The sequence below is a fragment of the Chanos chanos genome, chromosome 4, assembly GCF_902362185.1.
Source record: "Chanos chanos chromosome 4, fChaCha1.1, whole genome shotgun sequence".
NCBI lineage: Eukaryota > Metazoa > Chordata > Actinopteri > Gonorynchiformes > Chanidae > Chanos > Chanos chanos.
Window position 1 is genome coordinate 49,182,186 of NC_044498.1, and position 21,857 is coordinate 49,204,042.

The 21,857-nt window shown below is 41.5% G+C and overlaps 1 protein-coding gene across 1 annotated transcript; it reads right to left on the reverse strand.

The window, feature by feature from the left end:
- Positions 1 to 7,782: 7,782 nt before the first annotated feature.
- Positions 7,783 to 21,511, reverse strand: golga7bb (golgin A7 family, member Bb). Its single transcript, XM_030772682.1, has 5 exons — positions 21,466 to 21,511; positions 13,069 to 13,194; positions 11,746 to 11,898; positions 9,483 to 9,584; positions 7,783 to 7,866 (listed from the first exon to the last, which is right to left on the reverse strand). Exons 1-5 carry the CDS (start codon positions 21,475 to 21,477, stop codon positions 7,783 to 7,785), a joined length of 477 nt encoding a protein of 158 aa, XP_030628542.1. The 5' UTR covers positions 21,478 to 21,511.
- Positions 21,512 to 21,857: the final 346 nt, after the last annotated feature.

Sequence of the window (21,857 nt, forward strand, 5' to 3'; positions counted from 1 at the left end):
GTCACAGGTTACGACTGATTTGAAAACTTTCCTCTGATCGTAATCAGCAAAGTTGTGACTTACAGTTGAACGTCAACATTTTCATCTTTTTGAAACATCTCTTACAACAAAGAGTATGGGCTAAGCTTCTATGTAGACCTACTGAACTGTACTTAATGCTACGTCTGAAGGCAGACACAACAACTATGTCAGTGTTTGAGGTTTGACACCCTTAGCCAAAAGCTAACAGAGCGGACATTTCGGGTGGAGAAACGGATTTAGAGGAATTTCCGAGACCAGTCAAAGCATACAAAACAAATGATTCTACGCAACCAGGCGCTTATGAAAAAGTCAAGGAGATTACATAGACCCCCCCCCCCCTTTTTTAAAACGAAGCCCACTGTAATCCCCTGAGAGTGGGCCAATAATACAATAACAATAATACATTTTCAAAACAAGCATTCAAAAAAGTATGAGCAACTGTCATACTTAACAATCAAAGCGCTACACATTAAGTCTTATGTTTGACTGGAAAATCTCTGTAAACCTTTGCTCGCTATATTTAGTTTGGACGGAACAATGATCTTGTGCATTGAATAAAACAGGATGTGAAAGGGGAGTCTCCTTTTTACCGCTGCTGCTGATTGGTTGGTTTGCTAATAACATCCTAAATAGTTTAGGTGATTATTTTTAAATGGGTGACATAGCACACCTGTGTGTGTGTGTGTGTGTGTGTGTGTGTGGTTTTTTTTTTTAACTGACATACACCAGTGTTCACTTGGTCTCGATGAATGCAATCAGTAATGTAGAAATACAGAGGAATGCTTTTCCTGTCTGTGTCTGCTATGGAACAGACAGCGGAGTCTTGTGCTGTGGTGAGTGGAGTTAAACCGCGTGTAAACGACATGATTTTCATCCCCGGTTTAACCATCCCACACAAATTTTCAAGATTGGATTGAGACCCTACGTTCTTAAGAAAAATCTGCGAAGCCGACATTTGCAGTAGCAACCTCCTGATTAGCCTGGGACGTCCTGATTAGCCTGGGACACGTCAGAAAATATTTTAGAGTTGATATCGAAACTTTTAGGGTTGATACCAAATTAACGACTGAAATGACATCACCTAGAGGGAGTACTTGGGAACTTAAAGGTCAAGGTGGGACAGCAGTAGACTTTCTTTTGGCTTCTTGGGCATCCATTGCATACACACACACGCGCGCGCGCGCGCACAAACAGACAGGTCGTTGTGAGGTTATAATAAGTAAAACATTTTGGTGTTGTGTTAACTGTAAACACATTACTCTGTCATATCCAATGATTCATTCCTTAAACAGCAACATGTCATTAGTTTATACAGATTCCTAAACTGTCTGACAGAAGCAAAAATTGGTAAATGGTAGTTTAGTCCACCTGTTATGACAACCTAATAAGCATGTTTTCTTTCACCCTCATACCACTTATTTCTGATGTTTGAGGTTTTTATTTTCTCCAGCAGTGTTCTCAGTCTGGTTTCATCATTTTCTCTGTCCATCCAGATGTGGACAAACAGCAACAGAGTGGAAGGTGTGACCACATCCTTCACAGTGAGGAGGGATGGTTCCATTTGCACCGCAGAGCTGACTTCAGTCTTGGCCCAGATGGGAAGAGGCTGTAAGACAACCTAACGCCTCAGAGAACAGGTTCAAATCCTCAGAGATTGCTCTCATTTGACAGTTCGACCGTAAACCATGCATGCATGCATCTGGACAGTGTTCATCAAACTAACCATTTCAACACAAATGACGTTTCTTTAGCTTTGGCAAAAGGATTCCGAACAACTGCTCAAAAAGTCATTCAACAAACGGTGTGTTGTCATGACAGCGTGTACGTGTATATCGTTTGATGGGAATTCTGAATCTCTTTGCTCACCGATTTTTTTTTTTTTTTGCTTCACGGCAGAAGGCATTTCCTCGGTTGATAGCGAGAAACTGTTGTGAACACCGCCTCATCTTTCCATTGCTTCAAATCATTGTTAAACTGGATTAACCAACTCTTTCGAACTGAGAATGCCCTCCGAAACAGAAAAAAAAAATATTTTAATTCTCATAATTATTGGCGTGATCGGCGGCCAACCTAAATATTTCTCTTTGTTTGCCCTTGCCAGTCATGATGCTCTTGACTGAATTGTTATTGTTATGTCAGACATTTCCTATAATAAATGCCTGCTTTGCTCGCTGGAGTGTGCCCACGATCTCTGCCAGCGGCTGGCAGGAATAAGAGATAGAGAGCAGATGCAGACGGTCTGGCCAAAAAAGGAGCTGGGCATGGTCCTCGCCCCTCTAAACATGTCACCAAGAAACTTAATACATACCAAGCCAGTTCACAGCTCTTCCACTGGCCTTGCTCTCCCTGTCAAAATATGATTGATTTATTATTGCAACAGGAGCCAAGTGTAAATAGATTTGACTAGGCAGGCACGCAGGGAAGCAAAACAGAGAAGTATCTAATGGAGTTTGAAACGCTGCGGTGTTGTAATCCATTTTATCGTGGACCAAGTTTGGTGATAGAGCTGCCAAATGCAAATGAGTGTCTTTGTACAGTGTATGAGCAAATATAGCTTTTGGTTCGTGAGCCTTTCTGCGCTTTGGGTCTGGCGCTTTTAATATAATTGCTGTTGTTCTTCATTGAAATGCGATTCTTTCTGCTCTCTTTCATTCGCCGCACTCTTAGATCTTCTGACATGCTGTCACAATCAAAGATTGTTTGTTTGTGTGTTTGTGTGTGTGTGTGAGGGAGAGAGAGAGAGAGAGATGCTCAGGACATGTTATATCTAGATTTACATTTACATTTATTCCTTGAGCAGACGCTTTTATCCAAAGCGACGTCCAAGGGAGGCAGAATACAATCCAAACACTTAGCCATTAAGGAGCCGTCTGTGGCCTTTTCGATTCAAAAACAAACCCGCTCCTGTGTGAGGATGCAACAGAAAAAACTGTGAGGTCTCGATAGGAACAGCTGACCTTTCGCTCCAGGTGTGGCGGCTGCTGGTTTACAGTGAGCAGGGACTGTTTCTTTAGGACGACAGAGGTCGAGGAGCTTTGAGAGCTGGCAGAGCCTTATCTGCAGCCTCTATATGAGATGGCTCTGACTGATGGGCAGCTTTGCACTTTCAGTTCCTGAGAACAGCTCAGATGAGAAGACCCGCCCCCCCCCTCGTGTAAAGGGAGTGTGGACAGAGTTCTGGTATGGTACCAGCCCAAAAAACTGTTCAGGCCTACAGTGGAGTAGTCCCACCTGTGCTTGAGGCAGACTTATAACAGACTTTATTGTAGATTATTGCCAGAGCTAAGACATGCAGGGGGAAATGATGTAAAGAAATTAAAAATGTAAAAAAAAAAATCCTCACCAATTTACCTCACTGATTTTTCTTTTACATTTGATGCAGATATATATATATGTGTGTGTGTGTGTGTGTGTATAGATAGATAGATATAGATACATAGATATACATAGATACATAGATGTATACATACCTTATGTCTTGTGGAATCAATACTGTAGAGGGAGAACATTGCCACTCCAAATTCTCAGTCCTACTTTAGGCATCAAAAACCGAGTACGGGTTTGCCAGAGTCATAATTCTAATCCCCTGTCTCTGGTGTTCAATATTGCACTGTGTATGAAGGACATCCTCTCCATTCAGAATATACTGCTGCTTCACCGGGCCAATAACAGTGCTTAGCGTTCCCATCTTGGATGTGCGTGAGTTGGCTTCTGATTCGATAGGCTTGGAGCGTGAAAATTCCCTCTTGTCAGGGAGAAAAACTAGTTGTGGTGGCAGGATGGGATGCATGTTCCCCAACTTTCACTTTGGCACAAAGTACCAGATCATGTTCTAAGCTTTGTCAGTTAGCGGGTCCCGTCGTCTGGTTCTACTGTTTTACAAACACAGCTAGAGGTGAGCCCTCTGTAGATATCTCAAGAGGATCTGTAAACCTCCACAGAAACTTAACAACCATTAATTTCCTGAGTAAAAATATCCAACTCGCCTTTCCCAAAACTTTCCCTGTTGCTTTTGTTTGTATGCTTTACACAAGCAGAAAAATAAAAGCTTCAGAAGAATCTTGGCAAAACTGCATAAATGGTTGGAAGCAAAAGCGTATTTTTTTTTTTTTTTTTAATTTATTATTTATTCATTTGTGGTCTGTGTCTGCCAAACATTGTTCAACGATATGACCTTGCTAGGAAAACAACAACAATAATAACATTCATGGAAAAATCAAAACAGATAAATGCAGATAAATATTAGTGGAAACATAAATATTAGTGAAGGACATTTTTTATGTCTCTGTGCTAGCAATCAGCTAACAGTCACAAGAGTACATAGTTACACATAGTAATTATAAATGGAAGAATATTTTTGGCTACTCTGGATATACCACAGGAAGACATGATTTTTTTTTTTTTGCTTTCCTATCATTTTTCTATTCTTATTATTTTACGATGCTAATAATAATAATAATAATAATAAATAGCACAAAGATAAATAAAACTAGTTATGTAAACTTGATCCTTACAAAAATGCTTCATTTTATCACTTTTTACAAACCGGGTTGTAGCATGAACATTTCTTTCTGAATCACGGCCCTATAGTCTATTTGAGGCTACATATTTGGGGGGAGGAGTCGTGTATTTATGTGTCATAAAGGAGAGATGAATATCTCCGACTTAAGCACGTCTTGGAAATCAAACTGAGTATTCCACACGCAGTAACTTTAGCGTGATGTACGACCTGACTGGAATAAAAGGCCTTGTCCACACACGTGTAAATGAATGCACGTCATTTTAATGTATGGTTCATCTATATGTCATGTTTTAATGGTAGGTAAGAAAAAACAGTCCTGGGCTCTCTCAAGCTTTGTATCTGTGTCATGAACTGGCTATGGTCTCTGTGGAAAGAGACCAGACGAGCATAGCCATACATATCCCTTTCAGTCAAACACAAAGCCATTCTGTACTCTAGTTGTGTTTGAGGGTGCCTTGCTGTTCATATGCTGTTCATTTTTTATTATCTTGATCAAGGTCGTTTGTTTAAATCATTTTGTTTAAATCATTTTGGCATTTGTTCACAATTCATATGGCTATTACGTATGAGATCAACTGACATGTGTTTTAACTGCATCCTCTAGAATTGCACCTTACCCTTCAAATACATCCCTTAATCACCTCAACTCCAAAACGCCCGCACACCACACACACACACACACACACACATACACCCACCACACACACATTTTGTACATTTTCCTTTAGACCCAAGCAAGCACAGACAGTACCCCTACTAAATTCATACTATATTCATACACATCTAAAGAGAAACCCCAGAGGGGGTCAAATTCAATGGAGGGAGTCTTTTCACAGGAATGAACGATACACAGTTTCCACACAGCGGTTTCCACTCAGGCTACTGTACAGTAAGTCCACAGGTGCACAGGAAAAGTCTCATGTGTTTTCAGTGCAGCTCATGAACAATTTACAAGCGTCTTCGCTGGCTGTCAGGGTTCTTTTCCGTTGGTCAGCACCAGGCTGGGTACATCCACAGTGATGAAACATGAAGGCGTCAGGCACGTGGGTGAGGCTTTGCTCTAGCACCCTTGACTGATCGAATGGGCAGTCTAAAGAGGATTGTTGGCTTTTTTTTTTTTCCCATAGATGAGTTCCAGAAAAACAACAACAACAACAACATAAAAAAAAAAACATAGTGCAAAGCAACCCTTAGAGAAAGGTCAGAGAAAGGTTAAGGATAGCCAGGCGACAAACTGAAAGTTAAAGTAGAACAGAGCCAATAAGGTGAGAGCTTAGTAAAGCAATACGGGGATGGAAAAGAACAGAAAGGAATTTCTTTCACAAATGCCTGAAATGAGTGAAGAGGATCCTTGTAAGCTTAAAAAAAAAAAAATGCAAATATAAAAATATAAATACTGCAAGTCCTATAAATGCCTTGAACTGTCCAATGATTACTGGTGGTTTCCTGTGGCTATAATATTTCGGTAACCACTTAAAGATTATTCCAAATGTTAAGTAGTCACGAAGGTCAGAATGCATCTTGAGCATGAAATAACTTTTGGGGGGGGGGGGGGGGGGGGGTGAGTATGGTTGAAGCCTAATCAACAAAGGGATTTTTAACCATACCCAGTGCTCCTTATATAGATGAGAAGACATGAGGAGATACTTTCAGGCAATAACTCATACACTGATGATTGATTTGTGATACATTGATTTGTGAACGAATCAAATAAATAAGTAAATAAATAATAACACTGATGGTGGGATGAAAAGGGGAAAGCAAAACGACCAAACAAAAAAGACCTGCGTTTCCATGGTGATTAAGTTTAAGGACCGTCACTATAGAAGGCTGTCATTATCTCGTGTGCTTGATGTTCTCATCACTTCCTTTCTTGAAACATAACAGACGACGACTGCAGTTGAAACCGTACTGCAATCTAGAGCTAAATGGCTTCATCGATGCACTGAGGTTTTTAAGGTTAATGTGCCCGGATGCCGAACAGCGGTTTGTTCAAGTAAATCCACATTAAACAGGTTTAAAATGGGCAGCGGGCGTGATGTACTGCGGTCTTGCTACGTTCCGTTGCCGCTCTTTGGCATTCTCATTCCCTCGCTGAGCGGAAGTTAAATATGTCCAGATCGAAAGAGAGAATTGATCACTTCATTTTACGGTTAACCTGGTAACATTAGCGATAGTTAATGTGAGAGAGCCTAGAGCAACCATTAGCGCGTGCTAATTTAACAGCTGCACTGCTGACAAGTTTCTTTTTTGGGCAGGTGCTCAGTCAGTCTCCACTGACCTAAAACTGAACAAACACACGTTACCCAAGGCTAATTTTGGTAGGCTCACCTTCCTCCCTCTTCTTTCCTCTTTTCTTTCCTCTTTTGTTCATTAAAAGAGGCAGAGAGTCAAGGTAACCCTCATCTCATAAGGCAGACAGACCATAGATGGCTCGAGTTTGTTTGTGCTCCACTAGAGCTGACCAACTTCGCCCACCTGGGCTTTCTGCCGACGCCTCTGAATACTGGAAACACTGAAGTGCAGGTGTGCAAAGGAACAATTCTCTGGCAGAGAAAATTCAAGCCTCTAGCAACAAACCTGAGGTTGAGAGCGGCAGTGAACTGAAACAGTGCTGATTTGTGCCCTTAGAGTAAATGAATGAGGATGAATAAACAAACCAAGCCTACAACATCCATCCAACATTTTTACTGAAGCTACTGAAGACTATCAGACTGGAGAAAAGATATAAAAGAGTGCAAACTTCAGAACCATTCAGCCTACAGCATGTATATAGACTTTAGCTTCTGTTATGATAGCAATCCATGAAGGTTAATACAGAGACAGCTCCTCTGAAGTCCACAACAATCTGATAAAAACAAAGTAAACACACACACACACACACACACACACAGACACAAAAACAGTGACGTGATGTCCTCAGCTCAGAAATTCTGTTGGCTGCCAATGGAAACGCAGACTATTGAGATTAGATGACTTTAGAAATGAGATGGGAGGAGGTTATGTGAAAGGTTAAGGGGTTAGTTAGTTTGCGCCCCTGGCTTGGCGGTTGTTGGCACTGCGGGGTATAGAGAGAGAGAGAGAGAAAGAAAGAAAGAAAGAGAGAGAGAAAGAACGAAAGAGAGTGTGTGGCGTTTCTTTCCCTCATTTCAGAATCTGGTGCTCTCATGTTTCAGCATGCGGATTTTAGGGAGCGCACTGGCTCCTCGGTACCCGTACCCCTGGTGCTGCTCCTCCAGTCATCGAGCTGTACTGCTGGACGAGGAGCTGCCGGTCGAGCTGGAGTCACTGGAGCTGCGGTCTTCAAAGACGGAGATCTCAATCTGTAAAGCCACGGTCAAGGCGAGCACAGAAACATACAGCCTGTGTGTGCGCCTGCCCTTATACTCCCCTCCACATTCCGAATATCTGATGGAGATGCTGCTTAGGGACCAGCCAATGAGAACTATTGGCGCACGCACATAAGATGTTTAACTAGGCCAATGTTAACTTGGTTTTAAAAAAGTGACAAATGCTACATACTTCCAGCACTGACTGTTCAATATCTAGTTTAGATATTATGAGTCAAATGTGCTTCGTGGGATTTTATCCATATCAATTCTACAATACATCTGTGGGATACAGAGATCTAGGGGTTAGCAAAGCAAAGAAAAGTTGGCTAGATTTTTCCTTCTTTTTTTTTTTTCAGTTAGCCAAGTTTTACTTGATTCAGCCTGACACAGTTCTGTCTGTCCTGACTCTTCAGTCCTGCGGTGATATCTCACTGGTGGTCATTTCTGAAAGTCTGCAGCAGCAGCTGCTGCTAGCTGGCTAAACCTGTTCTGACAGCCTACTTGACACTATGCTAGGAGACTTAGACAAAGCGCTGCCAGGCGGGAGCATCCCTGCCAGACATGTTTGATGGTCCACTGGATAGATTTTCATTTTCTTGCCTTTTTTTTTCTCCCTCTGCCGAAATCACCACCTCTAATTATGTGTAATGTGGTGCTGGACATCCCGGTGAGAGTGAGATAAAATGCAAGCCCTGATCCACATTTGAAAGTGAATTTCCAGGGACGCACTCAAATTTTCTATCCTCTTTTAATATTCTTTCCATTTTCCTTGAGCACCGTAGTCAGTAATGCCCCCCCCCACCTCTTACAGCTTAAGATTTACCACAAAAAGGCAAATGGGGGGAAAAAAAACATTACTCAAAACAATTGCGTGTGGACAAACTTGATATTGTGAGAGCATTCCCAGCATTCTCTCCAGCTATAAACAAAAGTACTGGCGTGTTCATCCTATGGGATGGCAGAATTAAACGTTGGGTGTTTCCATGTGAGTCTCTTTGAAAATCCACTTATTAAGGGCAACCTCTCACTGTGGAAAGTATCAAAACCTCAGCTATGTTGATTATCGTCATCATGTGTTGCCAAACCAAGCATAAGTAATTTAATGAGTGTCATACCGAGCCAGATTGAAGACTGCTATTGATTAGTGCCACTGGTAGAGGGTTCGGGGAACATATGTGACATTCAAAACTCATTCAAAACAACAAAAGCAGTGATCAAGTTACGTGAGTTACGCTCGAACAAAATAAGTTAATGACCCCTAAATTTCAAAATACAAAAGGTGAAAGATTGTTGGATCCGTATGTCAACCCAAGCATGAAAAATATCGTGCTTTCTCGGAATGTCAGTGATGCTATGCAGTCAAACTAAATTCAGGCCTCTGTTTGAAGATTGTTGAACAGTTTCAAAATTTCCACACAAAGGCTAGATCTGTTATGAAATGTTTACATTATGAAAGTCTTTAAAGAGGAGATGTTGAGTTGGGGGAGAAAAAAAAGACCCTTATTCAGAAGTCATAAATCACAGTTCTGTTTGTCTGAGTGTTTGAGGCCTGTCCAACAGTTTTATTAATTATCATTTTACCGCAGGTCCCTTCTGACAAAGGATACAACCCTCATTCCCCTCTCAATAGGGTCTGTGATGAGAAGACCCCTTGGTGCATAGATCTTCTCGTTCTGTTCCTGGATGTACATGGAGATCTTTTTCAGCACCTGTAAGGTGTAAGAGAGATACAAAAAAAAAAAAAGTAGAACCCAGGACAGACTCAGGGTAAAGAAAGCATATTTATTCTATGTAAGCATAAGAACATCTAAATGGAAGAAGTGAGCTTTAACCAGGCTTACATGGTTACCATGGAGCTCTGGGATCTACAGTCCCCGAGCCATGAATCGTTGACCGCACGCCTTTCTTTTTTCTCAAACCCATAATCTAAACTACGGATAATTCCATCATGCAGTTGTTAGCTATTAATGTTATTTTTTTTTTTTAAACTATGTTCTTATGTCCAAAAAGAACTCACACCAATGAATTAAATAACAGCAACTGATGGCTTCTTGCTCCAAATTTCCAATACCAGTCCTTTCCCAAGCCTGGAAAAATTTGGGATGGAGGCAGTCTCCCAAAGCCATGTTGGCAATCCGAGAACACCTGATGAGGAGAGTTTATTTAGATTGCTCAACTGAAGCGTTTTTTTTTTTTTTTCTTCACTTTGCAAGTGAGCGCTGCATCGGTTGCTTTTCTTTGGCTTCTCAGCCCCAGTGAAGTGAAACTGTATGGTACCTCCTCGCTTTTGCTGTTCACTCCTCATGACTGGCTGTGAAAGGTCCTAAAAAAAAATCCATTTACCCGTCTGAGGTGATGTAGAGGAAGGGGGAAAAAAAACCCTACTTTGATCTGGTCTGAGTTCAATGGCCATGACCTAATCTCTGGATGACTGATGACACAAGAGGCTAAGTTCAGCGTTAGCTGTGCTTATTCAGCAGTATTTTCTGCCATGCCTCTCGTGGTATGCATCATGCTTGACTGTGCCTCATGTCAACTACTGCAGATGCAGGGTGAATACTCAGGGGCTCACTCACTACTCATGGGCTTTCATAAGAGAGTATTTGACCTCCAAGGACTGCAAGCTTTCTCTTAGAATCTTGAGGACGTTTTTTTTTTTTTTTTTTTTTTTAATCACAGTTGCATCTCAAACTCTCGGTTTACCTCACGTTGACGATTTGAGGTGAAGTTTAAGGAGAAAGACAGTTACCACATCAAAGCTAGCAAAGTGGCAAGAAAAGGGATGGTGATTAAAGTCTCTTTGATGTTTAAGAATGAGAGTAGGGAACAAGTCAGTAATCTTCAACTCAATAAAAGGTTTTTTTGAGTCCAACCAGAAACATGCTATTCCGCTGAATGATGTATTGACTTGACTCGTGACATAGCACGACAAACGCTCAGCCTTTGTGCTTGGTTGCCCTGACTTGTGTGCAATCACTTGTCTTTGATGCTGAAGATGCTAATCTTGCTAGCCTGGAGCATCTGTTCACTTAGCCATGTTCAGTCATGTGTGGCCTTCTGTCAGCTGGGAGAGCCAAACAGAAATGCTCTTCATGGGTGGGTGTTGTTTATCATATTTAGTCACGATGCTGGGTCTTGTCTTAATCTGGAGTAAATAAATAATATCTTGAGAGTGGTTTGATGAGATCTTCATGTTGCACAGATCTTCCATACCATGAACCAGCCTCACGTCTTGAAGGCTTAAGCATCGGAACCAACGTCACATGAGACAAAAACAACAATAACAAGAACGACAAAAAACGGAGAATTTGGCAGGAACTTGCCATTTCTTTCCCGTCCATTCTGTCTGAATAACTGACAGGTAAAACACAACTGGTGGGATTAATTAGGCGCCCTTTGGAGGGGAGACCATGGCACAGAACAATGTTATGATTTGCTTAGATATGCCCACTGGCACACAGGTGTAAGTGTTTTCGGCACGGACGTTGGGAAACAAAAGGTGCACTTCAAGGGGGAGACATTGTATGAGCATGGCAGCATGATGGATATCTTGGTTTATCAAAGACCTCTTTGACTTACATTTCTTAAGTACGTTCCATCTGTTCCCCTGAATACAGACGACCCAGACACACACAAACAGAGAAAGCTCTGACTTTGACGTTACGAACGTACTCCGGATCCGGTCGGTAGACGGTCTCACCACATGGGGGGGAAAAAAAAATCTTATTTGACTGGGCCAGATAGTGTCTGTCTCGTCTGATAATCAAGGCTCGGTCATGAAGTTTCCTACCTCGCGGTCTGATCTAAACACAACGATAATCTGACCTGCTGATGTGACACGCTCCAAACGGAGCGTGTAACTGTCAGTACCTTTTCATAGCGCGTCTCCATACACAGGAAAATGATGTAGGCTGTGGCACAGGCTAGGCACCCCTCCATGTAGGACTGGCCACCGATCTTCTCGGCCTCTGCGTAAAAGTTATTGAGCGTCTTCACCGTTTCCTCGAACAAGGTCCGCTCGATCTGTCAAAAAAACCCAAAAAAACAAAAACAGCCATATGCGACAGCGCGAGGGCCTTTTTTTTTAGCAAAGGGCAGGAGAAACGATGCACTCAAGGGGGTTATGGTTCGACTCCCCCTTTAGCACCCTGTGCTCCGTTTTCCAAAAATATCAGCTACTCCAAATTAGGACCACATGTCACTTATGCACTGAACCAAAAAAAAAAAAAGAGTTAAGAGACGTGGATGGTGACAACAAAGAAAACAAGAAAATGAGCTTGTGTTTCTGACACGAACTTCTGAGGATGTGAAACAGATGCAAATGTGCAAATGTCTCCTGATGTCAATGATCTACTCCCTTGAGTTTAATGACGATGCTATAATTATTCTGAGAGAGCAGAGCAGAGCAGAGAGAGAGAGAGAGAGAGAGAGAGAGAGAGAGAGAGAGAGAGAGTTTTCTAATTCTATTGTGGCCCTTCTTCAGCAATCAAAACATCATTTCAGCTCTGATCCAAAGGGTAACAATGCTTCTCTACCCCACTCCATAAATACATTGCCTTTGTTTTGCTCTCTTTCAGGGTGACATTTATAGCTTCTTCGTGATACTTTACAAATGCTTTAGCAAATGTGATGAAATGTTGTTGGGTTTTTTTTCCAAAGTCGAAATGCCCAAATGCAATTGTGTTTTGAGTCGTGAGGGTGAGCTAACAAGACTTAACAGAAAAGATTTACATTTTTTTCTGCATCGTTTGACGCTGACGGTTATCTCACTTGACAGAGTTATGCACTGCACAGACTACGTACAGCATGTGCTATTGCTTCCCAGAATGCACGGCATAGCATTTTGTGTTGCTTACTGAAAGAGGTTTGCACATTGAAATGCAGCTCTGAAAAAAAAAATTAGTAAAAGCAATCATAAAACACTGTAAAGTACATTCTTTCAAAGGCGTATGGTTACGAAAGTGGTCCCTCCTTACGTATAAAATGGGAGCTATTATTATACCTCTGCAATCACCATCTCTCCCCCTCTCTCTCTCTCACTCCCTCTCTCTCTCTCGCTGAAGTACGAGCGTACAAGCATACATCATAGTTGTCTGTGCTGTCAGGCGGTGGTTGTGGTTTGTTAATGGTCTTGTAAAATCCGCAGTTTGTGCTGCAGCCGCTCTCTATCAGCCTAGACCACCAGAAACTCACTCTGCTGTCCAGCTCTGCAGGAAGCTTGGTCTGGAACTTGCAGACTGTGCCCTCACTGTAGTCTCTCTGGATGAACACCTTGGTGGCCAGGGATGCATCGTGCCTTAGCTCCTGGAGATTGTGGAACTAAAAGAAAAACAAACAGGGAAGATGTTGCGATGACGATGATTTCTTATAACATTAGATATGTATTTTGTTTCTTTATTGCTTGTGTTCAGATGGATGCAACAGGAGTCTAAATGCTGATGTATGCTTATGTTGATGTAAAAAGAAACCTTTATGGTCAAAATAGAATTTGGTGTCATTTATTGTTTGTTTTTACACAAAATCTAAATTAACTCACATATAATCAAAAAAGGGGTTAATAAGTTTAGCCCATTGTTAGTATAGATGAAACCATTGTCAGTATAGTGTGATTTTCTTAATCGTTCGTTTCTCTGGATTTCTACCCATTTTCAGTTTTTTGAACTATTCACTTCCCTGTTATGTCATTAGCATCACATGTCCCTTAAGCCAGACTGTGAGGCTGAGGACCAGCCTCTGTGTCTTCCAATACATACAAAACCAGTTAGGCCTATTGTTTCTTTCCACCTGTCAGTTTACATGTGTCGTGCAATTCTGTTTAAAAATAATTGTGTGTTTTTTCTAAGCTCTGTGCACAGTACTCTACATAACACACAAAAATCAAACAAATGTATGTGTCAGATGTCAAAGAAAATCATCTTGCCAGATGTGTAAAAACGTAATATTCACACATGCTCTTTATTAAAGATGTCACAGAACAGTTTATTCTGCTGTTAACAGGTCTTTACTATTGTAAACTGATAAACAGATGATCAGGTTTTGTGAAATGTGTTTTCTGTTTTGGAGAGCCATTTTGGTGTTGTTCAGTAAACATGTTTAACAGAGGTCCTGTGCTACCAGTTTGTTAAAATGATTTAGTTTCATGTCACACACACACACACAGAGACACACACACAGCCACACACACACACACACACACACACACACTCTTAACTACAAATATATTAGTCAATTAATCAAAACTGCGTCTGGATTATTTCTTTCATAGAGAAATGCTATTAGGTGCCCTTTTAGTACAAATATTTTTTAATAGGAAGGAATACAGACATTTAGCGCAGTCAGCTCCAATTCAAAGAGAATACACTAAAGAGTAAAAACAAAAAGGGAGAGAAACGGTCCTTTAAGGAGTTCCTCTAAAGCGAGTAGTTTTTTGGGCAAATAATCTATTTCATAATTTCCCTCTTAACATAACACTACAATCCTGAATAATTACAGGAAGCAAGAATAAATTCTGTCAGGGCTGATGACAGGTGGGACGTCTGGTGTTTTTAAAGACCGACCACCTACCATCACGCAGGGCACACACATTACCATTCTCTCCGCTGATTAATGCTCCATTTGAGTGAATGGATTTTAAGAGCAGGTCCAGTGGAAGTCATTCAGAGCTGAATCGGATCTTGCTATTGTCAGAATAGAACACTATCCATCCCTGTCAACGTAGCAGGCAAAAAAAAAAACCAGCCAGCAAAACAGCACTTAATGTTTTAGGCACTCAGACTTGCTCTGTTGTCGTTCTCAGTTTGGAGAAATTGTGGGTGGAGGCTTTTGAAGTCAAAAGCAAGCGATGCAAGTTTGAGTTGACGATTCATTATCAGTTTTATATGTCTCCGTATCTCATCCTGGAGCCAATTTTCTTCAGACTCACTGAGTCAGAAGTGCTGAAACATAATTAAAGAAGCTCAAATTTCTGAGTTTTTTTTTTTGTCTCTCAAGATGAGATGTGTGAGATGTGCTAGATTGGGTTAAAGGAGACAGAAACAGAGCAGAGGGTGATTGCGAAACAGACCCAGCGGAGCTCATCAAAATCGATGCCGTGCGAGCACAAACAGGACGAGACCAGCAACAGCCTAATGGACCTCTCTCCGAGTTTGTCTCCTAATGCACTTACGTTTTAACACAGTCGAATTTTCCAGCGCTCCTGCATTTAGGCTTACGGTTAATCTGCTGAGAATGCGCCGCTCACTCACCGCAGAGCCCTGTGCATTCCGACGCCATAAAAGAGCATTACAGCTCTGCACATCCCACTAATTGAACTGTTCGCACCCTCATTCTCAACCTACCACACTCTGGGGACCTGTAATGTTCCCTCTCCGCAGTTTATTCTTTTAACGCGCGGAGTTATCAGGTGTGCTCACAGTTCAGCTTTTTAATAAAGACTAATTTGGTTTCAGTGGCTTGCTACCTCATTAGTTCAGTTGCTCCTCTGAGTTCGGCCGCTGTGAGCTGGTGTGTGAGTTGGTTCACTGTTAAGCACTCTCGTTAGTTAAGGGAGAGTCACCTACAATCATTAAAAAAAAAAAAAAAAAAGCAAAAAAACAAAACAAAACAAGACAAAAAAAAAAACAACCCCACAACAAGTAGCAGTATAATGACAGACCAATGGGTCAAATGACTGTGTACAACAGAACCAGGAAGGCGTTTGGGACTTCACACCTACGGCATTAACGACTTTAGACATGCTCTATTTTCATTTTTTCTAGTGCGGGCGAGCAAACACAAGGAGAATCAAAGTGGAGAACCGAAGCATCATTAGGTTGAATGCGAACAGTAATTAGTCTGCACCGTTGCCACGAGAAACATCAAAGCATCTAAGATCACACCCAACCAGACAAGCCTAATTAAGTCTATTCTCACAACCCTGAGAGAGAGAGAGAGAGAGAGAGGGAGAGAGAGAGAGAGAGAGCGAGAGAGAGAGAGAGAGAGAGAGAGAGAGGGAGAGAGAGAGAGAGAGAGAGAGAGCGAGCAAAAGCAGCACAGCACAGGTTGAGCAGACTCCTAATGACATGTGTAGCTATGTGGGAAGCCTAATTAGCTGGATTTTATGGTTTAATATGAAACCATACAGCCACCTAAAGGGGATGCAACCTCAGTATGAAATGGGTCACCAAACAAGTGATCTAATGAAGCTGGGTGTGGAAATGGGCAAAGTCAGTTCACCGGTGGTTTTAGGTTTAGATGATGAATTGAATTAGCGGGTGATGGTGGAGCAGGGCACATATCCCGAAGGCAAGCAGGTTCATCTGAGGCAGTGGCCTGCACTCCTTTATGTGTTGAAATGACTCCATATTTGCAGAACAGCTGGAGTTTGCCAAAGCGCTAACTGCATTGCATTGTTTGAGCTCAGATGTAAAAAGGTTGAAAACGGGACAAGAACAGGGTGATATTAAAAATGACTTTTCCTTCCTCTGGCCATAAACAGCAATGCTCTGTTGTGTTGATCAACGGCGCGGGGACGTCTGAAGCCAAAGCAAACTCACTGCGAAGAGAGATTGCGCGGACCTGTCCAACTGAAACAGTAGAAAGCTGATGAGGACCTGGGTCTGGACACTGCCAACACTTGGAGTTGCTTTCAAAATAGCTGAAGCCATCTGCAGGGCCATATTAGAGAGAATAACAGGCAGAAACAGACTCTCACAGACACTGGGGACTTTCCTGACCATTTATTTTAAACAGACATGAATATATGCTGTGTACACGGCCACACTTCTCTGGTTTCCTCTCGGAGAAACAGGGAAACGGTAATGGCCTATAAGAACACACTCATCCAGAGCGATGGAACTAGATGATTGGCTGCTTTCTCACTCGGTAGGCTTCTCGTTACAATTTGAAATGATCTGTGTCCGTGTTGTGGGGCTAAAAACTACTTCTAGGCAGCTCAGAAAAAACCATGTGTGTTAGTCACTTAACGTTTTCCTTTTTCCCAACTCACAGGAAAAAAGTCTTTATCATTGCATTGTATTTTATTATAACAGATTATGTATGTATGTATGTGATATTATACTGTAACATATCATATTATAATATAATAATATATATTTCTAATATATTATATGATTTATTTTTGCCATCTACATCAGATGGTGATAATTAGATGACATACACATTCATACTCTACATATTAGCTATTAGATGAAGTATTGGATGATACTAATAACAACAGAGTGGACAACCATATCAAATAGTATCTTGCCAAAGCTCACACACCTACACAAAGGACTGTGCATTGCTGACATTGTTTGCAATATCATACAAACAAACAAACAAACAAACAAATATATGCAGTGAACAGCTGCTGGTTCCAGTCTCCATAGCTCAGGCAGCAGTAAAAGACACCACGATTCCTGTAAGAGCATCAAAGAAACTGTGGGAGGCTCTTTATTCTCCGTTAGAATTCTCTGTCAGATCCCGGAAAAGGCTTGTGTTCTCCGGATAATGACCACAGTTCAACCAAAGTCACTTTCCATTAGCCTTCAGCTAAGGCCATGTCACACTAGCCTTCAAATCAACAATACGTTGAACGTATTGACTTTGTAATGTCTGATGTGATCTGTTTATTCACTCCATCTAACAGTCCCATGTAGTAATAACAAAGACTTGTGGTCTTTCTGTGGAGAATACAAATTGGACTGCATGCTGTTAGTACCAGACTGGGAGCACAGATGCCTTTAAGACAGGCTAATCATAAATTTATCATACTTCATTATGCATTTTCATAAAACGCCAGGAGGGAAAGCAGACTCAGTATTTGCATCCCAAGTGGTTTTCTGTTTTTTATTTAACCAAATTTTGGTCTAATCCTTCTGTTTCTTGTTTATTATAAAATACGGCGAACCCATTACACGATATTATGTTTCCTTCATCCGTTATGGCGTGACGCGCTAATACAGTGGATTTGAACAGTAAATGAAGTGAAATTAAGCTTCCCAAACACAAAAGAAACGATACACTTTTCAACTTGCATTCAGAGACACTGTAACGCAGCAACAAACAGCGGTGCAGACAGTTTGGCATCCATTTCCACTAAAGGAGAGAGAGAGAGTGAAAAAGGACGAAAAAAAAGAAAATAAAAGGCATATATATCAAAATGCTCTCATTCTAGTCACAGAGAACACTTTGAAATGAAGACAATAATAATAATAATAATAATAATAATAATAATAGTAAAACTGGAAGTATGGTGTGATTTTAGGGCGACCTAACGTAGCTTCACCCACAGCAGTCCTCAGAGAAGAGGTTTTAAAGGGAACTGAGAGGAAACCACTAATGGTTCATGGGACTCCAGAACGGGGACTCTAAACTCAACTCAAGGCTCTAAGCATCACCGTTTGCCAGATGCTTTCATGGCATATTTGCGCTTGTTCAGCTCAAATAATGCATTTCAAACTGGATTCACATATGCAGAACATCTGGCATTTAAAATAGAAAGAAGAAAAAGAAGAAGAAGAAGGGGGGGGGTTTAGAAACCTGTCATTAAACACTCACTGAGCATAACCAGTGCATGGGAGCAATGTTCTTTAAGATGCATACTGTAAGAATAAAGCACCACTTGAAAGAACAGCATGGAGTTGCAACCATTACCAGTGTCTGTGACTGCACATGGTCCGTAAGTCACATGAAATTGATTAATTACAGGTTATTTTACCCGTGACTGATAGAGAGAGCCATTATGTCGTGCAACTGCTTTCTGTCTTGCTGTCTCTGCCCACCCCCCCCCCCCCCCCTTTTTTTCTTTCCTCCATCTCTTACTGTCTCTATCTGTCTGTGCTGAAGAGCTCTGTATTCTGTATTTGCCTTGAATAAATGTCATCTCGTGTTTAACATTTTGCTGATTAAGCGAATTTTAGTCGCGTCATGTTATCCAGCTGTGCCAGTCAGACTCAGGACAGGACGGAGGGACAGATCTTTACACGTTCGGACGCACAGCGTACCCAGCGCAGTCCTTTTTGAGAGATGGTGTCTCTCTTGATCTGACGGCTTCTTTAAGCTTCTGAGAAAAGTACACAGCATCCTGCCAGGCATAGCTAAATTATCCCCCGTTCTCAAAACAACTCACAGTGACATTTGTAGCTTTTCGGTCATTGCTCTTTGCTTTTCTCTCTCTCTGTCTCACTCCCCCCCCCCCTTTGATTTATTACACAGCCAAGGAAGACAATGTAATGTAGCTTTATATTGTGAAGACAGTGAAATGAGGCTTTTCAAAAAAAGAAAAAAAAAAAGAGTTTGGCGGTACCAATAAGCCAGACATTTGAGAGATGACAGTAACAGTGATTAATGAGGCTTTAAACAAACATTAAAAGGCAAAGTGACCCTGTTTATCTGAGAGAGAAGTACCGCTGGTCGTTACTTAATTCAGGGGACATGTTCCCATTAAGACTGACATGCATAATTGATAGGTTTGGACCCAGGATGCTGGCATTGGACCAGAGTTGACTACTCAAATGCTACCATCAATACAACACATCAATATAGGAGTAGCTAGAGCGCCCTGCTGTAGCTCTTGTACCTCATGCAGAGACAAACATTGATGACTCAGGAACACTAAATAGAGAAAGCGATAGCAAACACTCAATCAGGTCCCGTCTGGATTAGCTACACTGGCTAAATAATCAGGTCCGTTTCAGCATGTGAGTTGTTCTTTGTTCTGGAGGATTCTGAGGCAAAACAGGATGGGGGGGGGGGGGGGGGGGGGTTGTTACTGGACCTCCTCGAAAAGCTCCAGTCTGGGTTAGGGTGTATTGAATGAAAAAAATAATTAATAATAAATCTGAAAGGAATCCTTACATGTCAATTATCTTGCCTGCAGATGCTTCACTTGCCTGAAAAATATACTATCCAAAATCTGTGGTTGTGATACAACAGCAGTTAAGAGCTTCAAACACACTGAAGGAGATGGGGAGAACAGGACAGCAAAGGCTAAACTGAATACTTACTGCAAAACACTCGGCTGACCAGTAGGACAAAGCCAGCAAAGCACTTGGAGCATATAAATGACTCACTGGAATATCTTAATGAGGTGATGCATGGCTGGGAGGAATTAGAAACACTGTAAGGAGAGAAATCTTGAGGGAAATGTAGGACATGAGGACCCTAAGAAACCCTGTGTGTGAGACACATACCACTGATAAAGAAAAAGAAATGCCTTTCCTAAACTTATACTATCTTTGGCTACTCAGCTTAATATAAGAGTGCATTTGTTGGTTGCTAATTTCTAGAACACAACATACAGAGAGACAGCTGGGAACTGGAAGCTTTTCTCAAGATGTATGGCTACAAAAGGGCTAAATTAACATAATCTGTCTAAACCAGCCATCATAAAGCGTGGTTTCATATGGCTGCAACATGTATAGGTGTCTAAAAATAACACATTTTTCCTGTACTCAGGAGGAAGCTGCATGGAAGGTAATTAATCTCAATCTGAACGGATGTCTCAGAAATTCAGTCTGTCAAAAATATCATGAAGATAATATTTTTCTTGGAGTGAACATTTTTTTTTTTTTGCTTTTGTAATGTCAGTTGGTATCATTGTAATTGCAGCTTTAACAAATGCCGCGACATCATTTTTTTTTTCTTCCATTAAAAATACTGGGCGCGAAGTGCACGTGCCTTCGTGCTGTGTTATTCCACTGTCCTTCGCATTTCATCATACGCTTATCTTCCACCACGTTTGACATCACCCGCAGGCATATAAACATCTACGTTTTGTCTGCATGTCATTTTCGCAAGCCACAGAGAATGCCCTAGTGTTTTGTCCTCAAAACAACGTTCTTTAAAATAACAAGGTAACCTCTGATTACCAGACCTCAGCTCGAATCAAAGTTTAGAATCGCACATATATCTATGTTGATACTGGACATATTGTCTTAACTTAGAACTACCCCTGACGTTACTTTGAGCACGTTGGAAAATTCCTCACAAACGCTGAGCTAGGCTGAGCGCGTGCACTGTGACGCGCTCTGCCTCCAAGTGAAGCTTAAAGCCACTGTCCACGGTGCTGACAAGTCCCTCCAGGTCGCATAACCGTGTTCCAGTCACACACCACAGCGAAGTGACAGCAGTGGTGACTAGGAGCGTTGACTAACCTTGGTCATTTGAACGGTTTCGAGAAAAAAAAAAATGCGCTAGCATGCCGTGTTAATAGATATATTGAAGGATACTCGATATGCTCTCGCAGTTTTACATTCAAATATTATTATCCGAGCAAGACCAGGTTTTCAACAATTTGGTCATGATCCCGTGTTTATTTTCACACAACCTGTGTTCCCTGTGGCAAAACAGAAACGCACTGCCTATTAATCAATTGGACAATCACGATGTGTGTTGTCGTCCCAAGTAATACAGCAGGTATCACTATCACGAACAGTGCTGAAGTACTCCATTTCAATCGCTCGTTGCGAAAAAAATGTCTCCTCTGCTATCTTGATTTAAAAAGAAAAAAAAAAGTAAGGGAAAAAAGGGGGGAAAAAAACGACCTTGCAATTTTAATTAGGTATCTCGCAGAGAGCCGACACTAGTGTGGATTAAATGGTTTCTTACCTCTGTCGCCATGTTGCCATGAGACCGTGAAGGATCTGTCCCGGTGCTGAAATCGTGTCTGCTCGTGGGACAGTAGGACAAGGCTTCGCGGGAGGCATACAGGAACGCACTGGCAAGGGTGGAGGCGGCAGCTACTAACCGTTTAACCATCATGTTAGAGGAGGCGTGCTACAGTGATGGTTATTTTACACGGACTTCAGTTCACTGGAGAGAAAACGGAGCAGTACATAGTATACTGAAATAAAAACGGGAAGAATTTAATGCCTTGGTGTATAAATGGAGATCTTTGCATTTTGCAGATACTGTACGGTATTATTGACATAAATATGACCGATTAATCTGACAAATTGGGTTTATGTGTTAATAAAGATATGTGTTGTGAACATATGCAT